Source organism: Pteropus medius, unplaced genomic scaffold (assembly GCF_902729225.1).
Source record: "Pteropus medius unplaced genomic scaffold, Ma_sr-lr_union100, whole genome shotgun sequence".
Taxonomy (NCBI): Eukaryota; Metazoa; Chordata; class Mammalia; order Chiroptera; family Pteropodidae; genus Pteropus; species Pteropus medius.
The window spans coordinates 695348-719417 of NW_024346065.1; the positions used below are offsets into that span (position 1 = coordinate 695348).

A 24070-nucleotide genomic window follows, 5' to 3' on the forward strand; every position below is an offset into this window, starting at 1 on the left:
AAACTGAAAGGTCCTAGAGAGAACTCTAGGCATCTCTGAACTGGACATTCATTACCAGGAGAAACCCAAACCCACATATTCCAATTCCCCAATGGTCATTTAGCAGGAAGTGGATCTAAAAATGTTGCCCCAAACAACCCCATCCCTGTTGGAACTTTAAAAGCTCCTATCCAATGAGCAAAGTCACCACCGCCAGTTTATCCAGCCCCTGCCCTGCCCACACTGAGCTGAGCCCTTAGGACAAAAACAGAACTGCTCTGGCTTCCGGCTGCTCCCAGCTCGGCAAGCCCATAGGAAGCGACTCTGCTCCACTCTCAGGCTTCCAGAGGCCCAGTGGCCTCCAGAGGGTTCTTCTCTTAACCATCTTGGCCTCTGTAAGGGCAAGAAGACACTACCACCAAGAAGGATAAAATAAGTTTTTATTTATAGTCTTATAGTAAAGGGGGAAGCCTTAACTTGCAAGACAATTCTTCGGCAGTATGTACAACATACTTTTTATTTCCGTGGAATGGAATCAAACACGGACTGAGACTACAGAGTATACACTAGAAATCAGCAAATGCCGGGAACGAAGTAGGAAAAAGACAAAGAAATGAGGCCTAAACACACAAAACCCTTCACTGGGATCTGCTGACCGCAGCCAGAACCAGGGCTGGATCACACAATGGGGATGAGTTCCAGGACAGTCGGAAAGGGAGTGGGGCGAGGGCGGGGAAGGGGCCGCACTGGGGTGCGGGTTTAGTACCAGGTAAATTGCTCTTGGTATTTACATACAAAATCAGTTGGCTCTATTTCTTAGAAATACACACGGAAAGAAAGGAAGATTTGATCATTACTTTATGAATCTGTCGCTTTGCAATACCGACATCATCAGAAATAGGGACAATTCAGATTCAAATTTCAGTAGCAGGAAATAAATATCAAAACATCATCACTGGCCCTCAATACAAAACCTCTACCCGGCCCAATCCTCCCTCCTTGTCCCACCCCCTAGTACCCTCTGGCGGCTACCGCTTCACTGCTGCCATCCCCCACACATACCACACGAGTGTCACGCGGCCTTCCCTAAGGCTGGCTGAGAGAAGCAGGAGTGCAACAGGCCAGACTGCGCTGCAAATCTGTCCCCACTTCCTTTCATACCACAAGCTTCTTCAAGGATCTGGTCTTTCAATAGGAGCAATAAATAGCTTTTTAGAAAAAAAATCCTTAAAAAGAAGAAGGGGTAATTCTGATTACTTCTTAAATTGGTCATCTTCTTAAAGCAGAGCAGTCCACAGATTCACAAAGTCTATCAAACAGAGGTGAGGGTGGCCAGGAAGAGAGGCCTGGAGGGGCAGGAGTATGCCGGGCCTGTGCCCGGCAGGGCTGGAGGAGCTGGTGGGTAGTCAGAACACCATGTGCTCAGAGGTCTAGCCGGCCGTCTGTCCTCCACAGAAAAAGCTGCCAAGTTGGGGTGTTTTGGTTTAAAATTCCTGGTGGGGACAGGGAATCCCTGAAGGGAAACATAAAAAAAAAAAATAGTGGGAATGGGGAAGGAGAACGAGAGCTGTTGTCCAAGAGCTTCTACGTAAAAATAAAATTTAAAAAAAAAAAAAAAGAGGAAAAAAAATAAGAGTCTCTTAAATGGTTCTGAGGGTTCTAAGGATGAACTGAAAGGAGGATGAGACGACGGAGGAGACAGTTTTTATTGCTGGCCTGCCCCACGGAGCTTAGCTGTCCATCCGGAGCTTCTTCCTGCTTTGGGGCTCTTCGGGCTCTGACTCCGAGCTAGAGTCTGAGCCCCCATCGAAGGCAGAGATGGTGCTGCCCTTGGCGTTGGTGTAGAGGCTGTTGTCTGAGGAGGGGTAGTTGGTCTGCAGTTGGGCACTCGACCTCGCCTTCTCCAGTGCACGGACTGAAAGGCAACCAAGCGAGCGGGTTATAGCCTTCTGGGGACCGGGGGAGTAATCGAGTCTCAGCTCAGGGTCCAGCCTGTTCTTCCGAAGGGCTTCATGGCCCCTGAGGCTCAGGGTGGCTCAGAAATAACTCCCTTCTGGTGGCTGTTCCACCAGCACACTTCATTTCCCTCTTTCCTGGCCAGACCTGGGAGCCCAGGAGAAATGGCCGGCCACTCTGCAATGTCACCCAACCCTAAAGAGAAGGCATGTGATGTCACCGTCCTGCCTTGGAAGCCCAGTGTAGAGGCAGGAGCGTGAGTTCCCTGTGGGACCCAACAGTACAGTGAGAGGAGAAGCTGGCCTGGCAATGCCAGGAACTACAAGGGTGTGAAGGCTACACAACAGCAGGAAAGGATGACATAAGATGTATCAGCCAAAGAAAAGTTTTGGCTTAGCTCTCATATACAAGATCCACTTGGAAAGACAAGCTGGACATTTGGAAGCAAGTCACCAATACACACGAATACCTGGGCCTTTCGACACAGCCCCTACATGCAGGCTGCTTGGCCCAGAAACCAACCCGCTGCCGCCTCCCTCTGCCCATCCCTTGGTTTAGCTCATCTTGAGCGTGAAAGGTCAACCCATTTATTTATTTTATTTTATTTGAGGTGTTCTAACCCAGGTGGTTACTTGCATTTCCTTTTACTTGCATCTTCCATGAGGGAGGAAGAGAAGTGAATTCCCCAGGAACAAAGAACTTGATCAGCTCTCGCTTTCCCCTGTGGTTGTAGGAAAAGGCGGATGTGAGCATTGGAGAACAGCATGGGCCTGGCCCATAGGCTGCCCTGATTGGACTACCATTGACAATGGGAAGAGCTCACTGTCCCTGAATCCCTGGAGTTTCTGGTACTTACACAGCACACTCCAATCCAAGACCTCAGCTCTTAGAGACACCTGATACAGGTGTGACTCCTACTACAGGCAGAACACCTGAGCCCCCAAAAGGGGAGAAATCAGGTTAGAAACAAGTCTCCAGATGTCCAACCCCTAGACCACCGCTCCCTCACCGGCGGCTCAGGTCCTTCCTCTGGATAGCTCTAACGCTCAACTACTCAGGCCCCACAGGCAGGGCTGCAGCCGCTTAGGAGTGCACGCTCCGTAACTGGCTCTGACTCCAGATGCGAAGCCCTGACCTGGCTGGAGCACAGCAGGGCCAGCTGCCCCACAAGCTCAGGTGCTCACCTTGCTGCTCCAGAAGAGCATTCTGCCGCTTGAGGTCATCAATATCTTGCTGGTGTGTGTGGTTTTTCCTTCGCATATACTGGATATACTCTGTGGCTTTGTCTAGGATTTGGGCCCGGGATGCCTGTTGCAATAGGAGAAAAAACAGGGAACAAAATAAAGACCTAGTCCAAGCAGTGAGAAAACTTTCTGCAACAGCAGCATGGGGGAAGGGAAACTGGAGGGTGAGGTGGGACAAGGCTGAGGAAACAAAGTAATTGCTACTGAGAGTCTTCTTTGTGCCAGTCAAGGTGCCAAGTGCTTTCTCACCAGCTTACCTCACCAGCACTCAGAAAGGTAGCTCTACAGGAACTCGAGGCTCAGATAAGTTTACTGGTTTATTCGAAATCACCAGCTAGACAGTGGTAGAGCCTGGATTTAAACTCAGGTCCGTCTGACTCCTGAACTTGTACTCCACATCTCCCATCCCCTTTGGTTCTTTAGGTTGCTTTCAAGTCTCTGGCCTGGCTATGTCTGAAAATGTGAAAACGCTACTTAACTGAGAGCTGAGGCCACTCATTCTCTGCTGGGGCCTGACTATAGGCAACTGCTCCAGAAAGATAAGAGCAAGATCTTGGCTGGAGTTGACTTAGATGTGAGTGAAGAAAAAGGTTTTCATCAAGGTCCTAGAATTCAGCCGAATCCTCAGACCATTAACTATTTCCAGCTAAGCCATGCTGCTGTGTCACTATTTCAGCCTTGTTGGCTAAAAAGACTTTCGTGAAAGCTGTCAGAGCCTCTTGTCAACACAGGAAGGGCATGAGATTGGGTCATTTCAGGAAGCAACCACACCTATACAATGGCTGTGGGTAGCTCAGGCAGTGCCCTGTCCGAAGAACAAGTTGCTAAGCCAATAAAATGGATGTCATATTACTTTGCCCGTGGAAGATTCCCTCCACACTGCAAACATGGCCAGAGTTACACATGGCCAAGCAGCCAACCAGGTGAATTGCTGCAATAGTATAAAAGCCAAGAGAACTGAAGCCCAAGGCAGGGTAGTCTAGTAGTTGAAGTGTGGCATTCATGCCACTCAGGCTCCTGAGAAGTAGCAAAACTTCTTACTCAGGGAAGGGCAGTACTCGACCAATTCTGTATTACAATCCCAGTGGGTCCTGAACCAGAACACTGTCAGGGGAAAGGGCCAAGAAAACATCCACTCAGGCTAGCAAAACTAAATTCACTTGTATTAAATACTGAGAATCTCAATTTATAGACCCTGGGCTGGGCTGGGCATTCGAGATGTTTGCAAGGCCTGGGTTTATTCACCAGTCCTCATAAGTACTAGAATTTCTAGGCTTTCCTCTTACAGCACCCTTAAGGCAACTTCCTCGAATGGAAATTGTTCATAGTCAACCATTTTTATCTAGTGTGAATTATGTGTAAGGTACTGAGCAGACACTGTGGGGAAACAAAATGTATTAATCATGGCTTCATTTGCCCAGATATTTACTTACTATCTACTTGAGACAAATATATTTATACACAGACAAATCATGGGGCAGTACCAACAAATATAACTTGAGTAGTACAGATTAGGTATTAAGTAGATTAGAAAAGCCACAAAAAAGATGGCTTTTGACTGGGGCAATTACCTACTGTGTGCCAGGCACTGGCCTTGGCTATGCTTGGGCACACACACGCTCCCATCTGAAGTAGTGAACCCTGGGTTAGACTGAGGTGGAATTGCTGGAAAAGGGTTACTTTGGGCTGGGAGAATAGCACAGGCAAGGGCATAAGGGTGGAGCCAAAGCCAGGTTGTATAGAAAGAAATGAGAATACCTAGCAATGGGGACTTGCAACTCTGGTTGCAAGGCTACTTCAGATGCTGTTTCTCATTTCTGTTAAAGGGGACTTATGAGGGTCTATTAGGTGACAAAGTGGGGGGGAAAAAAAAAAAAAAGGGCACACCATTAGAAAAGACTAATTAAAATACCCTGCCTCTCTGGATGCTGGAGATGGAAATACAAATAAGCACTGCAGGATAAGTAACAGAGGGCCAGGAAGAGTTTAGGAATCCGAGAGTCAAGTGCATTCTAGGCTCTGTCATTAATGGGCTCTGTGACTGCAGGCATAATATTTCTCTCAGGTCTCACCTAGCCCTCCAAACTCTATGTACTCCATCACTGATCTAACTGCTACGCATAATTACATCGCAGTCTCTCTTTACATTCGCCCACCCCCTTTTTCAATTAACAAGTCCCAGAAAGCAACATTAGTTCTTATTTAACTACTCATTTACATCTGGGACAAGGGGAAAAAAGCAAAATCTCTGAATGAGAAAGAACTTTCAAATGTTCAGTTTGATAATTTAATGAATGACACAGTGTGCCTTGGGAACATGAGGTCCCCAAAGAAAGCTGGACTGGTACAAACCCAGCACAAGGCCTTCAGAACACTAAGCATAGCCTTTCTTCCATCCCAATTGAAAGCACAACCCCAGGTCACTTGGGGTGCCCTTGACTCCTCAGCAAGTCCAAAATAATGACTCGACTAACTTTATTTTGCTCTTCCCAGGGTACTCATCAGGAAGTAAAATTCAACAAGAAAAAATTTAAGGCACAAAATACAAAACTCCTCAAAATTTACATGTACATCATCTAGTCCAGGGAAGAAAAAGCAAAGGGCTGAAGCCAGAAAATGCCAGACTCATCCAAAATTCCTTCCTCTCAGCTTCCAAACCATACATGACTATGTGATCAGACACATGGGAAGGTGCTTCCTTGCCTTTACGAGCTTATACTACGTGAACGGGAAACACAAGGCCAGCAAAACCACTGGGCTTTACACAATGGACCATGGAGGGGCCCCGGGCTTTCAGTTTCTTCTTCTACAGTGGGATCAGTTGGCTGAGTCGGCAGTCTGTATGTGAGTGTGCCTGAGCAGATAAAACATGGTAAATCAACAGGTCCACAGATCAACTCCTGCCTTTGGAGACCTGAGTAATTTTTTTTCCTGTTAGTTTTTATAATTAGAAGGCACTAATTCTAATGCTGCCTTTCAGAGCAGAAACAGATCTCTTCAATGGTTTGGACACAGCTATGAGACAGGATGAACTGTGGCTGAGGGGAGACTCAAGAGGTACTGAGCCTTCTATGTTGCAGTGTGAGTTAATGCAAAGTGGCCCCTCAGGTCTCTCCTTCACCTTTGGGAACAACACAAAAGGATATCAGACAGTCTTGGCAGATCTTGTTCCAAAGCCATGGTTGCACATGCAATACAAATGATGATGATGATGGCAACAGCTAATAATTACTGAATACTTACTAAATGCCAGGCATCCTCACACAACCTCTGATGCATTATTTCTCCTATTTCATAAATGAGAAAACTGAGACACGGAACTGTAACTTACCTAATGTTACTTAACTACTAGATAGCAGAGCAGAATTTAACTCAGGCCTCCAGGACACCCACATTTTGGGGACACAAAAGAGAGCTGTGGAACTAATAAAAAAGATCAACAGATTTAGAGAGACAGTACAGTCATGAAGAGAAGATTTTGAGGAGGGAAAGGACTATTAAAGAGCCACCTGATTTGTCCACAAGGATGTCAATGAAGACCCTGGTGAGGGTGGTCTTCCTGAAGAACTGAGAGTTTAGGTAAATCATCTCTACACGGATTATGGATACAGAAGTAAGTTGAAGCTGAAGCAAATATGAAGACTAGTTTTTAGAATTAGGTTGAAAAAAATGAAAAAAAAAAAAAAGTAGCTTGTAATAGCAGCATTGAAGGAAGACTGTTTCTCTTTTTCTTTTTAAAGACAGGTGAAAACCAAATAGGCTTCTAGCAGAGAAAAAGCAAACAAGAAAAGCCTAAAGATGCAAGATAGCCTAAGAGAATTGGCTGAACCTGGCCCCAGGGGAAGGGAATTGCCAGTTCCCACAGTGATTTGGCTTCATTACTTAAAAAGGGTAAAACCTAAATGGACAATGGAGAAGACCCGGTCTGGCTGAGAGGCCCAGCAGGTTCCTGCTCCTTCTCCTGCTCATGCTGCAGCTGTTTGCCCATCAACATCCCTGCCCACAGCAACAAGGAAACAGAGAAAAAGGTCAATCCAGCTTCCAGAGGCACCCACTTGAACAGAACTCTGCTTGGGAACAGAGTGCACCCAGCTCGCATGTCGAAGCAAGAAGTGACTACATATTTCACCAAAGGCCCTAAACCCAAGAGTTTCACACTAATTTGTACCGTTTTTAAGGCCCCAAATGATTCTTGAAGTAGTTAACGCTGATGCTTAGGATGACCTCCAATGTTACTAACTACCATCTAAGGCAGTGGTTCTCAAAACTTTTCATATAAGGCAGGAGTTCCACGCATTTCTGGAGTTATAAATCATATTACAGTAACCTGGATTTGTGTAAAACTCCAAGTTGTTTTAGAAAGCAGACTGGGAGGGGTGAGGAAGAAAAGAGTAGTTAACATTAGGAACACCATTGCTATTCTCTAGGGCCCTAATGCTGACTCGAGAAATGATGATCTTAGCTATATTTCTCACTTTTCTTCCTCACTGTCAAAATCAGATCCTACTGGGCTAATGTTACAGCTGCCTTGTTACCCCAAGACCTGAAATGCTGTGTCTTGGGGAATGAAAAAAGAACTACTGCCCAAGTCACCAAGTGACACCTATTTTACTTCATACTAATTATTTTAAAGAAAATAAAGCCAAATTTTCAGAAACCAGCCCAAGCTTTTATACATATTAAAGGGAAGGCTAGGGCAAAGCCAGTATACATTTCCATTTGAATAGCCATCTTCTGAAAATAAAACGTAGGGAATCTACACAATAAATGTGGCTCTGCATTAAATTAGTTCATCCCAATATGAAAGCCCATCAGTGTCAACAAGGGAGGCTGGAAGGGGGTCAGAGTGAGCACAGCTACGTGACCCCCTGCTGCCAGGCCCTCCCCAAACCTCCCCAGAAAACCTTTTTGTTGATTTCTAGGGGAAGGCGGAACTATCATGACCTTTAAGGGGCTAAAGAGAGGAGTCAGACATTTGTTTAATGGTCAACAAAAATTATGTTTCAAATTCTGTATTCTTTTTCCTTGTGCCCTTGGTAGTTTGAAATGTAGATGTGACTCTTCCTTCCAACTTTGACCACGTAGGACAGGAGCACAGTTACCCAGAGGAATTACTGCTAGTAAATAAACATGTGGAAAAAAATTTAATCTCACTGGTAATAAACGAAATAAAAAATTACTACCTTTTGCCTACTTACTGAACTAGTCACCCCTCCAAAAAAATAAAAAAAAAAAATTCCAATGTTGGTAAAATCTGTATTCTCAGAAGATACTACCAAAAGATTAGTCTTTAGAATTTGCTTGAAAAAGAAATATAAGAAAGAAGACACAAAAACAATCCTTCTGGAAAGCATTTTGACAACATACAGCAAAAAACCAGCTGTTCTTACCCCTAGACCCAGCAATCCAAGTTCTGGAAATCTATTCTGTGGAAACCACCTCATATATCAAGGTAGTTAGTCATCACCACATTATTTGTAAAAATAAAAAATTGGAAGCAACCTAAATGGCCAACAGAAACATGTCTAATGACTAAATATAAACACCTTTTCACCTGGGGGGAAAAGCATGTTATATGACAACAGCAAGCTATAAAATTTTACCCACATAAACATGTATACAAAGAGATCAAAAGAGAATACCCAGACCCTATTATTTCTTTGCTTCTTACACTCTATCAATAATTCCATAATTTAATAAGAGCGGCTTTTGGTAGGGGAGAAAAAAAGGAGGCAAGTTTCTTCTGACATCCACTTTAAGATGGCACCCAATTTCAGTCATATTAAAATGGGGTCTGGGGTGGAGTGAATCTTTAAATTGCACTGTGCAATATGATACCCACTAGCCACATGTGGCTAATAAGCAACTGAACTGTAACTAGTCTGAATTGAGATGCACTATAAGTATAAAATACATGCTGGAATTTTAAGACAGTCCAAGAAAATAATGTAAAATAGCTCATTAGTAACTTTTAATATATTGATTACATATTAAAGCCATAATTTTGCATATTAAGTTAAATATATTATTAATTTCACTTATTATTTTACTTTACTGTGTCAATTAGAAATTTTAATTGTATTTCAATTATATTTAAATGTATTTGTGGCTCACATTAAACTTCTATTGGGCAATGTATGTCTTATCAACTTAGAATAAAGGAAAGGTTGTAGCTGTGTTGGGGGGAGCTGTTCTCATTTCTTCCCATTTTTCTAAAATTTTTGCAATTTTGTGGGAGGAAAAAAAAAGGAAAATGCTAAAGGGAATGCCTAGTAACCAATCCTTATCCTTCCAAGTCTGAGGAGGGAAAAAGCATTAGGTAGAATTTCCTGGCTCTCTATTCTTCTCCATGGAGTAAGCTCTCCCCAACTCTGCACTGCAGAGACTTCCAGAAGGGTAGACGACGCTTCTGCCTTCAACGAGTGCACTCTCTCGTTGTGATGATCCATCACAGGAAGAAGGAAGGATAGGCTCCACAATGGGCAATTGGGATTAAAAGGAGAGTGAAACCATGGGGTTCTTCAGGGCAGTGAAGTGTTGATATGGGCCTTGAAGGTGGGCAAGTGGAGACTGACCAGCTGAGAGAAACACATGGAAACACACGAGCAGGAAAAGAATGCACAGGCTAGATGGGCCTGTGAGTGGGTCTCTTCACAAAACCCCGACATCATTTGGGCAGTGAGGCTGGAGTAATACCTTGTGGAAAGAACTCAGATAAACAGAATGACATTCCTGGGGAAAGAGAAGAGGGTATACACCCTCCCACTGTAAGGGAAGGAGGAAAAAAAGCAGGAAGGCAAGTTGGGTACCTTATTTAGAGGACAAGGTGCCCATCAGCCCTTACCTTGATGGGCACTGAAAAGCCCTAGTAAGTTTTCAGCAGTACACACATAGCTTACAAAGAATTCAATACATTTACAGTTGCTGAGCCCAAAACTTAAGGGAAACTTGGGCAACCATGGACAATTAAAGATGTAGACAATTTAAGAAAAAAAAAAAAACTGTCCAAGTTGGTGTCTGGCCAGATCATAACCTTAATGAGTAGTGAGGTAAAACAGCTAGGACTGTGGTTTACATTTCATTTAAGAGATAATCTCTCTAGCAGCCCAGATATGATGTAGAAACAGTGCTGCTGAAGAAACTGCATCTTAAAAGGTGTCCACCAGCATGAGCCTCTTCTCGTGTAACATGGCCAGGATGGAGAGGGGCCTCCTTCCTTCAGTTAATAAATACTCACGCTGCTCTCTACTGTATGTCAGGCCCTGAGGGAAGAAATGTGACCAAAAGATGATGTTTTCCCTGCCTTCATGGTACTTATGATATGGTGTGGGAGATGGCAGATATTCGTAAAGCAAATATATGTATGATTTTAACTGGGTAAGTGCCCCAGTCACAGTGGATTTAAAAGCGAGACTGATCTTTAACGGTAAGAATCATGACTCATGACGTTAGCTATTTGGTTTCAAAATCTACCTGTTAAGGAAACCAAGCTTTAATAGAAAAGAAACCGATTAGCTCAGTGTTTAAACCTCTTACTTGATGATCATAGTGTTGTCTTATCATTGTTAATTGTTAGGAATAATCCTCTCTAACAAAAGCACAAGACCCTCAAGAGTAGACATCATCTATCATGCCTTTTAAACCTCTACAGCACTTACATGGCTCTTAATTAAGCAGGTGAGCACAACCATGTTGGCTGTTGCTGTTTTCATTAAAGGGCTGAGCAAGCCCGCTGTTTCCTCTGGCGCTCACTTCAGTTACCTACTGGGAACTACCATGTGCCAGGGTCTGTGACAGGAGCTGATAGAGGCAGTGCCCTAATATTCTCACCCAAAATGAAGGAATTCTGAACTTAATGATGACAAGAAACCCTGTTTTTATTTTTATTTTAGGTTATATTCTTTCTTTTTAACAAAGCTCTATTCAGAAAGGAGAAATCCAGAGCACAAATGCCTGTGAGAACAATTAAAATATGGTAAACAGGCATTTAGCAAGAAACTTAAAAGATGACAAATATCTATAAACCCCTGCACAGCACAAATGGCAATGCTGAAATAGAACCTTTTATCACTAAAGTCAACCAGGATAAGGAAAGTGTGACTGGATGTAATCACTCTGGTTTAGGTGCTGGGGCCAACTTATGGGCTGGAGGGCAGAATGACATCCCCATGTAAAGAAAGGCAAACTGATGGGCTGGCCACCAGGTCTAAGCTCAGTGCCAGTAAGCCACAGGACAACACTCCCCAGTTAGTACCCAAACTAAGACCTTTAAAACAAATAATAATTCTGTTCAAAAAAAGTAATGTCTTCCTATAAGAAATGGGGCCACACTTGTTCTTGCTCCGATACTCCCTTACTCTGGTTGACTGGCTGATGGTTCTTATTCCATCCCATTTTTTCCCAGTAAAATGTCCAGCTGAAAAACTACATGAGAAACAAAAGACTAAAACAACAGAGTTCTAGAGCCCACTTGCTAACACTGGGGACTATGGCAATGCCAAAATGCACCATCAACTATAAGGTCTATTTCTCAGAAAAGAAATAGATGTGGACTCAGAAAAATTTATAATCTTTAAATAATCTCTGCACTTCAGTGTTACCTATATATGCCATTTCAGAGGACAGTATTTTAGTAGGAGCCTCAGTATGACATACTGCCAAGATTACTAGATCTATTCAGGTGAAGCTCCCCATGTAAAATATATAGATACAAATATTTAAGCAAGACTTCTTTAAAATACAGTCTTTAACTTTTGATAGTTTGACTTAGGATTTTTCAACTTTGCATGGTGGGAAAGCAATACACACTGATCTTTTCCTGGGTGGGGATATGCAATACAATTCTCATGAAACTGGGCAAATAGCAGGGAGCCACAGCTCCCAGTCAGGCACATGATCCTGAGGGTTAATAACTGATAATCTATAGTGCACTATGTCGCCAGTGTTTTTTTTTTGGATATTGTGTTTTGAACACATGTAAGGCAGGCTAGGCTAATCTATGACGTTCAGTAGATTAACTGTATTAAATGCATTTTCGACTTATGAAAAACTGTGATGGGTTTATTGGGATGTAACGTCTTCATAAGTCGAGGAGCACCTGTATCCTTAAACTATTTACCCCTACGGTGTGGTAGAAAAATAAAACCTGGCAATCAGCAGGCCTGAGTTCTAGTCCCTGTCAAGCTACAGAAAAATCATGATCTTGGGCCTGTTTCCTCTGACACAGTAATGATGGCAGGAGCAAGGCGCAATAGTAATTGTTCAACAGTAGCATAATATTCACCTCACAGAATTGCTGTGCTGACTTAATTTTATGTTGCAATACAGTTATCATCACTGATTTTTTTACTTAAGCAAAAGATGACCATTCTTTATGATGTTTGTGTTACAGTAAAAACATAGGAAACAAGCATAAATGGAGTTTGGGTCTAACGTGTAAACCTATTTTTTTAAATATAAGCATCCCCCCATTCTTGGTTAGGATCTAATTCAATCAGTATTGGTTTCTCTTTAAAAAAAACAAAAGGCTTAAGATACATGTTATAGACAATCCAAATAGTAAATGAGAAGTCACAAGAGACTGGAGGCCTTCCCTTCAAGAACCTGATCTAAGCTCCCGAAAACTCACTAGGTAAAATCATCATTTCAAGATTATTTATAATGTCACAACCTTAATTACTGCAATCCAAATCAAGAATTAGCTAATTTCCTTTGGTTCAAATACCACATTTGAAAAAAAAATTGCAACATTTAGTGAGAACTCGGAAGTTGAGACCAAAGTATTCTGAAAGACTCCCTGCAGCACCTGTGAAACAGTGCTGGCAGACAAGATTAATGAAGGGCGTGGAATTTAGATAGGAAAGGGCTGGGGGCCCCACCAGAGCTAAGAGCCATTTCCTTCATTCACGCTCAGTGTGAAATATGTGGATTGAAACACAGGACAGGATTCTGAAGTTGGAAAGGCACCTGTGAACTGCTGATGGGCTCTATGAAACCTAACTCTTCAACCACTCCTGTCCTCTAGTCTATTTCTCTGACCCCATCTCCTTCCATTCCAGCTACTCTGGCCTCTGTTCTCCTTGAAGGGGACCCAGGAATGCTCCCAGTTCCTGCATCTGAGCTATTACATTCACCCTATGTCTGCTTGAGATGCTCATCATCAGATAGATGTATGGTTCTTTCCTTCATTTCTTTCAAATCTTTGCTCAAATGTTGCCTTGCCAGTGAGTTTTCTTGTCTGCCTTAATGAAAACTGCAACCCTTCCTTCCTGTTCAATTTTCTTCATAGCACTTATCTGACATACTGAATATATTTTTAGTTATTAGTTCATTTTCTATCTTTTTCTCATCAGAATAAGAGCTTCTCCTTTTGTCTGTTTTGTTCACCGCTGTATTCCTAATATCCAGAACAGTGCCCAGCATGTAACCCTCAATAAATATTTGCTGAATGGAATGAGCGAATAAATAAATGAATGGACCCCAACCAATCACAAACTATTCAGTTTGTAAGGCTACCAACTTCAAATCATCAACTTCCTTAAAGAAAGGAAACAGCAAGATTTAGGAAAATGTGATTTTAAAGACAATGCGATTTTAAGGACATATGAATGTCCTAGCAATGTAAAATAAGGCTGAATAAAGAAAAAAGGTATAGTTGAGCTTCTATGACCCTCCCTCTCAAAGTGTTCTCAAACTTAAGAATGCCTAAGAATCATCTGCTTGTTACAAATACAGATCTGCAGGCCCACCTCCAGAAAGGTGGATTCAATAGTGATTCTGACGTGAGTGGTCCATAGGCCACATCTTGCGGAAATACAGCCTTGGCGCCATTCCTGGTTAGATGTGAGGCTCTGAAGAGAAGGCAGCTCTTGTCCATTTAGTTGACCAAGGTATTTTAAGTTATACCATGGCATATGAATAAATAACTGACACCCCACATTTCAGACTAGCACTAGAGATAATCCTTTGCGCATGTGTACTTTGACTAAAAGGGTGAGTCTCTGTCCCCATCATAAAGATTTCCTGTAGTGCTTAGACAGTGTTGTACCCAGGAATGTTGTCATTCCAGGTAAGAACCTTGGTCCAAGGCCATTAAACCAAGTCCACTAAGTAGGCCTAACCCATGGCAAATTCAAGTTTTGCAATACTAGGTATTCACATGGCCTGTTTTATTGTTTTTATAAAGGTCAGACCTACCCCATGCTTCAACCACATAGAAAGCCACACCTCAGATAAGGTATAAAGAACATGACTTAGCAGAGTGGTAGTATAAACATGACCATAATGGTTCCAAATTTGATTCTGGATAACCAAACAAACCCAGGACCCCCAACACAGAACTAAATCAGGAGATCCATTTAAAGCACATGTGAGAGCAACTATTTTTTTAAAAATGGCTGCTTCTTTAAAGAATGGATCATTGAACCAAAAAAACGCAGGTCCTCTGCCCAGTTTGCCACTTACGCCGCTGAACTGCAGCAAAGACCAGCCAGCTACATTCTGTGTCAAGGAAAGAACTAACCATGTAAACAGATGTTTTCTCCAAATCCCAAGGAGTGACCCTAATCCACAGGCTTTTTACTCAAAGCTTCCAACTTTGTTTTTCGAATGTAGAAACAGCTGGTGCCTACCTCTCCAGGGAAAAAATTAGTTTCTGGAAGGCCACCAGTAGGGTATGAGGTGGGAGAAGAGCAGTAATTTTTCTCTCTTCTATTTCTTTTGAACATAGCTTTTTACCCAAATCATTTGTCCTACAGCTTAAAATGCTCTTTACACGCCTTTGAAGTAACAGCTGTTGGGACGGGAAGATCATTGGTGTCCAGACTGGCGCACACACATTCCTGGGAGGTTTCATTTAAGATAAGTACTAACTTTGAACCATACACAAGAAATTCTCATCAAGTTCTAGGGCATCATTGACCTCAGGAATCCTTAGTGTTATCCCAAACTATTATAGGTGACTTTCGATACTATAGTGTATTGTTATATAATTTTCTGAATGAGTAACTTATTACAAATAATACTAAGTTTAAAAGACAACTTTTACTGATGTCTTACAAGCAGCCACATTACATCTCATGTTGTTTGCTAAAAATAAACTAGAGTAGGTAAGGTGTGTGATGATCTCCCAAAGAATAAAAATTTAAGGAAACCGTGTCACCCTAATATCCCTGACTACATTTCTTTCCAGATAGATGAGTATGCTCCACAGCAAGTTCCAAGCTAGTGATGGGCAATCAGCTTTCTTAATAAACTCACCTTTTCTCCTTGGAGTGATGGGACCGAGTCTCGCAAACTGTGAAAGCTATCTTTGATGTGGTCCCTACGTTTTCGTTCCAGTGCATTATGATGAGCCCGTTTGTCAGCCTAGAAGAATGGGAGAAAGAGCACATCAGCGAAGTCATTCCTTTTGCTTGGTAAAGGTAGGTGGGTACAGCCTGGGAGTATATGCTGTCAGCGCAGTCCCTGGTGATTGGACTAGGAAGGCTTTGTCGAGGTGGGTAGTTAGGAGTCTCCAGAATTAGGCTCTGCTAAAGGGGGAGAAAGGGGTGAGGCAAGGCTTGCGACAGGAACATCCAAAGTAGCTCGATGCATCCAGCTCATGCATAAGTAAAATAAAAGTTATTCAGGGGGACAAAGTATGACTCTCCTGCAACATTAGTCTTAACCCATAACTTACTTAAGTGACAGAAAAGCAGCCAGTCCATGGTTGGGAGGTGACCAGGGAAAAGCTTCAATGGGCCCCTTCATAAGATGTGATCAGCCCCACTGTAAAGAGATTCCCCAGGATGGGTAACCAGGAATGAAGTTAGGTCATTGGTGCGGTGCTTCTTTCCATGTGAAACCCATCATCATGAGTCTGTTCTGGTCTCCAGCTTGTTCAAAGGTTCTAGTTTAAGACTTTCTCACCAAAACATACAATAGAAACTAAAACCTCTGGGAAACCAAGATGCATGAATCTGAGATCATTATGACAAAGCTGATACAGATGCCAACTGCACTCCGAGTTCCTATTCTTTTAAAGTGGATACAAGGTGCTATCCTGCCAAGGGCTTTTCCACACACGCTGTGACTGAAAGCTAGTTCTTAGATGGCAACTCTTCTGACTCGCATATGCTCTGAATAAATTTCCTCAGGCACCTGTGGCAGGTCATGCTTACTTGGTAGTATCTAAATACCCATGGAGCAAAGTCTTTATCCTGTCCTGCTTAAAACTCACAAAGAACACAACTGCCAACAAATCAGGAATGGCAAAATACACTGGTTTCAGGCAGAAGAGAGAGTGCTGGAGAGCACTGCAAGAAAGCTTCAGCAGGTCCACATTAAAGGGGCATGCCCTCCAAATGGAACAGGAACACATGCTCGACCTAACGCAAGAACCTTATCACATTTATACTCTGGGAATTATGAAAAATAACACACTCTGTTAATTTATCCTGACTACGCAAGGGTACACTGAGCTAGCCTAAACAGCAAATGTGTATACAAGAAGTTCAGGTAGCTTTAATCTCTCAGACAGAGTACCAATATTTTTAAAAATGAAGCAATAAGAGTAAATAACTTGGCTTAGCAAAAAGAAAGCCTTAGCAAAAATGAATCCTTGTACTAGACAAGATGTACAGACAGAAATCTATAAAGACAAGAGTTGTGGGAATGAGACGACTTGAAATTCTATTATCTAATCCTAAAAGTCTGAGTCATTACAGAGGAAGAGGAGGCTGGGAGCAGCTGTGGTAATTTTAGTCACTTCCTGGTCTCAAGCATAACACTTCTCCTATAGCTCTGTTGAATCAGACACATGGTTCCCATCACAGCCTTCGTTCTCCAGAGCATAGCACTCATTTCCAGGGCAGATGCCTGGAGCACTTCTAAAGCCCTCCTAATCTTGTTAAGTCTGAATTCACTATTAAATGATATATGGAATTTATGGGGGAATCTGAGGAACGATCAAGCTTGGACACCATATAACCTGAAGCAAGAGGTGATATCATAATTAGAGCAAAAAAACCTGCAGATGCCTCTAACAGCAGTATAAAATAGCTTGGAGAAATTAAACATATTTAAGTACCTAGTCCTCTTCTAACTTACTGTTCCCTCTAGTCATCTACACAGGTTGAGCTGGGTTCTAACCTGGACTATACTTAAAGAGCTTAGAAGGCTGAGAGATGGCATCTGGCATCTATCTGCCTCTCCTGTGTTTGTTACATACTCCCTAAGATGGCTTATTTACATGCAAATTAATTGCCCAGCTTTGGTCTCCAGCAGCAGCCCAAGATACTCCTGTCTACTAAATCACCCCATTCCTGGCCCTCCTCCCAGCTTAAGAGGTGTGCACAGAAGCAGTGACACCAGCGTTACCCACAATCCCTCTTGTTGATACAAATAAAATTCTAAGTGTGTTTTCTTTCTGGGAGAGCCCAGCAAATCTGAAAAAACTAGAATCAAGTTGAATTTGGTTTCACTCAAGCCTGCATTGGAGGGGTGGAGCTAAGTATAATCTAACACCAAAACCAACCCCACAATGCACTACCCCCTTCCCATTCACTGAGCCCTGAAAGGACTCAAATAGACAAGACTTTCGGTTAGAGGATTGTTAAGTGAACTTGGCTGAGGACCATCAGCAGAAATCTTGGCTTTTCATCTGGAGAGCCAGCCAAGTGTGAGAAGTTGGCTCAACAAGGAAAGGCAGCAGTCCACTGCCCGGTAGAAAGCCTGAGCAGGGGACTGTTGTTCTCAAAGTAGTGGATGGAATTTCTGTGGTGGTTCCAGGTCCAATTTAACTAGCAGAAGAGTGGAATCTTAGACCAATCCCTGCTGCCATGTCCATCCCCAAGCTGCTAGGCTTAACCAGAGTAAATTTTAAGCTCTCAGAGACAATGGCAATGATGCATTTTCTCCTTCTCAAATCTCATTTGAAAAAACAAGTTAAAAATATGCAGAACTAACATGCCTAATTCCAGGCAACTCTGAACTAAGTGATACCTCTAGTGGCTTGAAAGAGCAAATGAACAACCTTCAGACAGGAAGAGAATTCTATTTGGGAAACATTTCCAAACGACAGATCCATCCAGCCCGATAACACTGTTACCCCACCTTCCACTAATTCGCCCAAATGGAGGGCCAGTTGCCAGGCTTATCACTGTTTTGTTAACTGTTTTCACTTGCTGGCAACCCTTTTTGAAAGGGCTGAGATTTCAGAGTTGAGAATGAAAAACTGGGTGAAGACTCCTAGTGTAAGGCAACTAAGATCTTCCCACAAACTCAAAACTAGTTGCTGTTTTGCTAAGTGGGGAGAGGGGCAAACAATCAGGTGTCTTGAACAAATAAAGATCAACACAGATGAGCCAGCTTTCTCTCACCTGTTCTGAGAAAGATGTTTGATTATAAAAGATGGGTGGTACCAAACAAATTCTAGGGGACAGTGGAGCTATTCTTGGCTGGAAAGCAGGCCCCCAAACGCCTCCCCTCTACATCCTATTGGAGCAGTGGCTGGATGCTGCTGCTCTTCAAGTATACTGGGTTTGTGATTTCTGCCAGAAAACCCTTCCTTCAGGGCATCCCAGGCTAAGAGGAATACTAAAAGGCTGAGTGAAACTGAAGAGTGGCCCCCAGATGCTCAACAGGAACTCCAGCACCAAATCGCTTCCAGCTTTGACATCTCTGCCAAGGTTTTTATTCAGCCTCTCAGTTTTATTTCCACCAAACTTTCCATACTAGCATCCACAATAAAAATCTTCACCTACAATTTGTCCATCTCCATTACTAACAAGCATGTGTATCTTAAGTGTTGTTAAATGTTGAAAGCAAAGATGGTTTTGTTAGCCAAGAAGTGGCTATACTGGCAGGTCACTCAAGGTAAAGTCTGTTAAAAATTCAAGGGAATCTCTTTATTTCCTTTCAACTTACTGCATAGAGAATGCATCTTCATCTAAGTCATTACATCAACAGAACCTTATTTCTGGCAAGTTCTAGGTAGACAAATAGTATGGGGAAATAAATGCTCCATCACTCAAGGATGCACAGGTTCTCCAGAACAATGCCATTTCTTGCGGGCTACCTAACCTCATCTACAAGGGGAGACTTCTCAATTCCAATATAAAAAATTCTCAGCATATAGGGAATTAGAGTTGTCCACTAAACATTTATTGCCTTTAAGAAATTTGAAGGTTGCATTTTAGAGGGAAGATGATTATTAATAAGCTACTCTTATTAAACAATAATGTGGAAATATACGGGCTCAAAATTCTCGACAGAAAGATCTATTTATTACTTCTGATAGATGGGAAGAGGATAGCATAAATAAAACTGAATTTCTAAGCAGCTTAAAACATTCATTTTAATCAACACAAAAAATACAACATGAAAAAATGGACAGCTAAAATGAGTAACTCACTAAGGTCCTTAATAGAAAGCTATAAATTTCAACTTCCCAACACCTCTCCTGCTTGAAGTCTCTTATACATTTCTAGTATCTAATAAATACATGCATTTTTAACGCCTTTAAAAAAAAATCACTGATGCCTAAAAGAAGTTGGGAATGCTATAATTTAAATATGCCACCATATTATAATCATTTTAGAAAGTGAAAATGCCTTGGTCAGGAAATTTTAATTGAAAACCAAGGTGGAGTCCTTGATCAGCTATTTCACCATTACTGGCATCTTGAAAAGACAAATTTAAGAATACCCTTTTTTCTAACAAACAGGCATACTCAGGAACCAAACCAGGCATTTCTGTATCACTATCAACACTCTAAGCTGACACAATGTATATGCATTATGTAGCACTTTTGCCAAGCAACTAATTCCAGGTAAAACAGACAGTACTTTCCTGAGTAAATTCTAATATCAAAGGTGAACAAGAACATTCCCTTCTGAATACATTGCAATTCCTAAAGAAGCAAAGAGATCGGAGAAGTTAAAAATATTTCATGCCAGACAGGCCAAGATTGCACAAATTTGTTTTTAAACCCCTTAAAAGGTATATTCTAACTGCAGAATGTTCAGCTGTCATGAACGATAAGTTGAAAAAGGCCTTGGGTTTCCTGACCAACACACTAACTCTATATATTTAGTATACTTTCGTTCTTTCCAAAAGGAAATTCCCAAACAGAAATAAAGTGAAAAGATCACTTTGCATGAAATATACCTGTCCCAGAAAATTATCTTTAAAGTGCAATCTTTCCCTCCAAAAAAATAATAAAAATAACATCAGTGGGATTCTGAGGTGTATTAAATTTGGCAAAAAAATATATTGTTTGGGGTTACTTCCTTTAACAGTTTATTGGTCACTGGAGAAGCTGTCTTTTTGCGTTTGCACTGAGGCAACAGAAAAAAATATTCATTAAATCAGTTTCACTTTCTGTTACAGTTAGCTTCACTTCCTAACTGTGCTTGTGGAATATCCTACGTTTCTCATGCAGTAAGGCCGTAGCTATTGTAGTTACATTATAAACCACGATTGTCTTTTTATATTAGGACTCAGAACCTTCTCCCAATATAACTTCTAAAAAGTTCTTCTGTAGTCCTAAGTATGTGGTTATTCAGAGTCCACATCCTTTTCTAAATTAAGGCAAAGCTTAAGAATAGTACCCCCACTAATTTAAAAAAAATATGCTGGTTATTATCGATACTAAATGTCAGGAACTAAATAGATGTGTTCACAGAGAAAAATAATGAAATCTTTTTTACGCTAAATGTTTATTTATGATAACTGATATACTGTAAAATTTGTCTGTTGTTTCTTCTCTCCATGCTGTTGTGATTATCTTGTGCCAGATAATATTTAAAAGTCTCAGCAAGTAGATGTATCAAATTAAACACAAAGGGTCAAACCTGCTTCTTTGCCCGCCCCCCAAAATCAAAGTGAAAAATCCAAGGCACCTTAACACAAACTAAAAATATCTAAACAAAACAATGAGATTAACATTCTAGGAGGGTGGAAACATTTTAATAATTTAATAAGCAATTTACATCAACACCCATGTGGATGAATATTTTGAAAAGCAGAAAGCTTTGAAGAACTGAAAGCCAAAATTTCACAAAGAAAACTTTTCTCTCACTGAAAAGCCAATGTAATTCCAATTCAAATAATGATTCTACAAAGGACACTTAACCAATCTCTATCCTCCAACTCTGAAGCCCGGGGGTGGATTTTAAAACTGGCAATTTGGAGAGAGAAAAAAAACCCAAAACATTTTAAACAGACTGAGTCCCAAACATGAAACTCCAAGTTCACATTATTAGTGATAACAGTAACTGAGAAACAAGGAACTGAATTTTCAAACGTATATATAAATTATAAGTATTTGATAATACTTAAAGGAGAAATAAATTCTTTTTAGTAACTATTAGTCAAGGATAATTTTTAAGACTCCTAGAACCACTATATCCTCTGATTTTATGGAAATATCAGATCTTAATAAATAAAATTTTTCTTAATGCCTATCTGCTTGGACAAACTGAAGAATCTTTGCTTGTTCTAATGAAGGTACAAGAAGGCTTGCTTTTATCTTGTGGTAATTAAATTCTTAGACAAAGGTATCAAAGTGGCATCCTGCAAATTCTAACAAGCCCCCAAATAACTTGATTGTTCCACACATCATTTTAAAAATCAGAAAAATAACATGTACCCTAGTCTTCACCTCTGCTCTCTATTCATATTTTACTGCCTGGGTCCTCCAGAGGCATCTGAAGTTTTGACCTCCATTACTGTTCCCAGCTGTCAAATATTAGACACTTTGATATACTTATTTCTATTTCCCTGATTCTGATTTATTTTCTGTCTGTTCTTTCTTTTTCTAATCTATTCATGGAACGCCCACAGGACTGTCTCAGACTCCAAAGCCAGTATTAGTGTTTATCTATATCCACAGATCTACTGAGAACATTAACATCAAAAACCTGAGGAATTACTGAGAACACTTTATGGTCTCAACCATCACCTTTTGGCAAAACTATCTCTACAGTGCCACGTTCCTTCAACAATTTTTCTATTTTCTTTTTACTTCTTCAACTCAAATACAGTCAGACCACAATAAACTGTATATGACACTTTTCCTATTCAATCTTTGGCTCCTCTACATTTCCAATTTTTGCATTAAATACCATGTCATGCTAGATTCTATAAGACTACCGCAGTCATGTGACTTTTGGTTAAAGGTGATTATTGCATATGGCTTTGGCTTTACATAACTATGCAGATACCGTTTAGAACCTACTCATTCCAAAGTAAATCTTCTGACCACTCTGCCCTGAAATGCTACTACAATTTACTTTAGAATGATGTTATTCCTCATTTCCAACTTGTAACAGCTAGATCCTCCATCTGACAACTACGGAACGATTCATTTCTTTGCTCCTCTCACAGTCACTGAAACCCGTCACCTGAGAATCTAGAATTATGAGATTTGCAAACCCGCCTCCCCGCCTAGAACCCCAGAACAAGGCCCCACCTCACCTTAGCAATTAACAAGAGAGTTTACTACAATATTAAAAGTAACAGAATGATCTTTTTCTGACCCCAAAAAGGATTAGAACTGAACGGAAATGAAAATGAAATGGAGAGTAGGAGACGTACCGCAGATTGAAACCTCGGTTGCTCTTCCTGGAATAAGAGAGAAAAAAAAAATAGAAAATATAGAAGTTATTTTTACACTTCACATTCAATAATAAGAAAGAAAATGCCGGCGGCGAAGGAAGCGGCGGGTGGGGAAGTCAGCCTGACCCCCCCTTCCCTCCCCTACGCCTTCATTCCCCCCTGCTGGATCCGGTGGCTGGACAGGGGGGTCGCGAGTGCCGCCCCTCCTTCCAGGATCCGACCTAGGCCGGAGGGGGCCAGAGCACTGTCTCTTTCCCTCGGACTCAGCTCGGGGCATCTGGGCACTCCCAAACCTTATCCCTCCTCCCTCACCCCCTCTCTCCAGGATTCGCAGGTCAAGGGAGGAGGGGATCGCGGACCGATGGAGCAGGTCCTGAGCGCCGTCCCCTTCCCCAGGATTCGGACAATGGGATCCCGGCGCACTCGGTCCCTGTCCCCCAGATCCTGAGCGGGATAGGGTGGGAACGTGAAGTCGCAGCACCCCCCTCCACGGGGGGAGGGCAGGGGTCCCAGAGGCCGCGTGTCTCCTCCCCACCTCCAGTCTCAGAAGGCCGCTCAGGCCAGGAGCCCGAAGGGGTGCAAGCCCGGAGCGCGAAGGAGGCGGTCCCAGCCCAGGGGGTGGGGGGAGGGGAAGAAGGCGGCGGCTGCCCGGCCCCCTGCCGCCGTCACCCCGCTGAGAGCCCCAGCCGCTGTACCCGCCTGACAACCCGCACGGGAAGGAAGAAGCCCCGGGACTCACGTCGCTCTCCACCTCGATGTCATCGTTATCGCTCATTTCCTACGGCCCAGGGAGCGGCCACTGCAGCGGCGGCGGGGAAGAGGGAAGGGTGGAGGGGAGGGGGAAGTCAAGCGACAACAACAAGCCGAGTCCCCCACACACTCACTCACTCGCTCTCTCACTCACACACTCACACACACACGCACGCACACACACAACACGGGCAAGAACCACCTCCTCACTGCAGCACCGATCAACGGCGGCACGCACACCCGGTCGGCCCCTTGCCACGTGACCGGGCTCGTCTCGCTGGGGCCGCCGAGACTTGTAGTTCTTGTTCTTTTGACTGGCCGCACGGCTAGCGCCAGAAAAACTACAAATCCCGTAAGGAACTGCATGTAGTCGGCACCAGCCCAGCTTGTTGACCGTGCTCAGAGCGCCTGCGTGTCCCGCGGAGGGGGCGGAGAGAGAAGCGGCGCAGTGCCTGCCGGGACTCGTAGTCCGCAGACCGCGAGTTGTCAGGAGGTTCCTGCTAGGCGGCAGTGGAGACTGCTGGGAAGACAGGACACGTGGA

The 24070-nt window shown here is 42.6% G+C and overlaps 1 protein-coding gene across 5 annotated transcripts; it reads right to left on the reverse strand.

The window, feature by feature from the left end:
* Window positions 1-402: 402 nt before the first annotated feature.
* Window positions 403-23853, reverse strand: MAX (MYC associated transcriptional regulator X). 5 transcript variants are annotated; one of them, XR_005655522.1, is made up of 6 exons: window positions 23518-23853; window positions 22758-22784; window positions 15438-15545; window positions 3120-3243; window positions 2572-2656; window positions 403-1894 (listed from the first exon to the last, which is right to left on the reverse strand). XR_005655522.1 is itself a non-coding variant. In XM_039875242.1 (5 exons), exons 1-5 carry the CDS (start codon window positions 23551-23553, stop codon window positions 1710-1712), a joined length of 486 nt encoding a protein of 161 aa, XP_039731176.1. In that variant the 5' UTR covers window positions 23554-23840; the 3' UTR covers window positions 403-1709. The 5 variants fall into 5 exon arrangements, 4 of the variants coding, with proteins under 4 accessions (XP_039731176.1, XP_039731177.1, XP_039731178.1 ...); XM_039875242.1 differs by lacking the exon at window positions 2572-2656 and having other exon boundaries at window positions 3120-3249; window positions 23518-23840; XM_039875243.1 differs by lacking the exon at window positions 2572-2656 and having other exon boundaries at window positions 23518-23801.
* Window positions 23854-24070: the final 217 nt, after the last annotated feature.

Excerpts from the sequence above, each read along its gene's own strand:
- MAX (XM_039875242.1), bottom strand. The coding sequence starts at position 23,553 with ATGAGCGATAACGATGACATCGAGGTGGAGAGCGAC. Across the intron at positions 22,785-23,517 it reads ACATCGAGGTGGAGAGCGAC|GAAGAGCAACCGAGGTTTCA; the intron begins GTGAGTCCCGGG and ends CTCTTATTCCAG. Across the intron at positions 15,546-22,757 it reads AACCGAGGTTTCAATCTGCG|GCTGACAAACGGGCTCATCA; the intron begins GTACGTCTCCTA and ends CCATTCTTCTAG.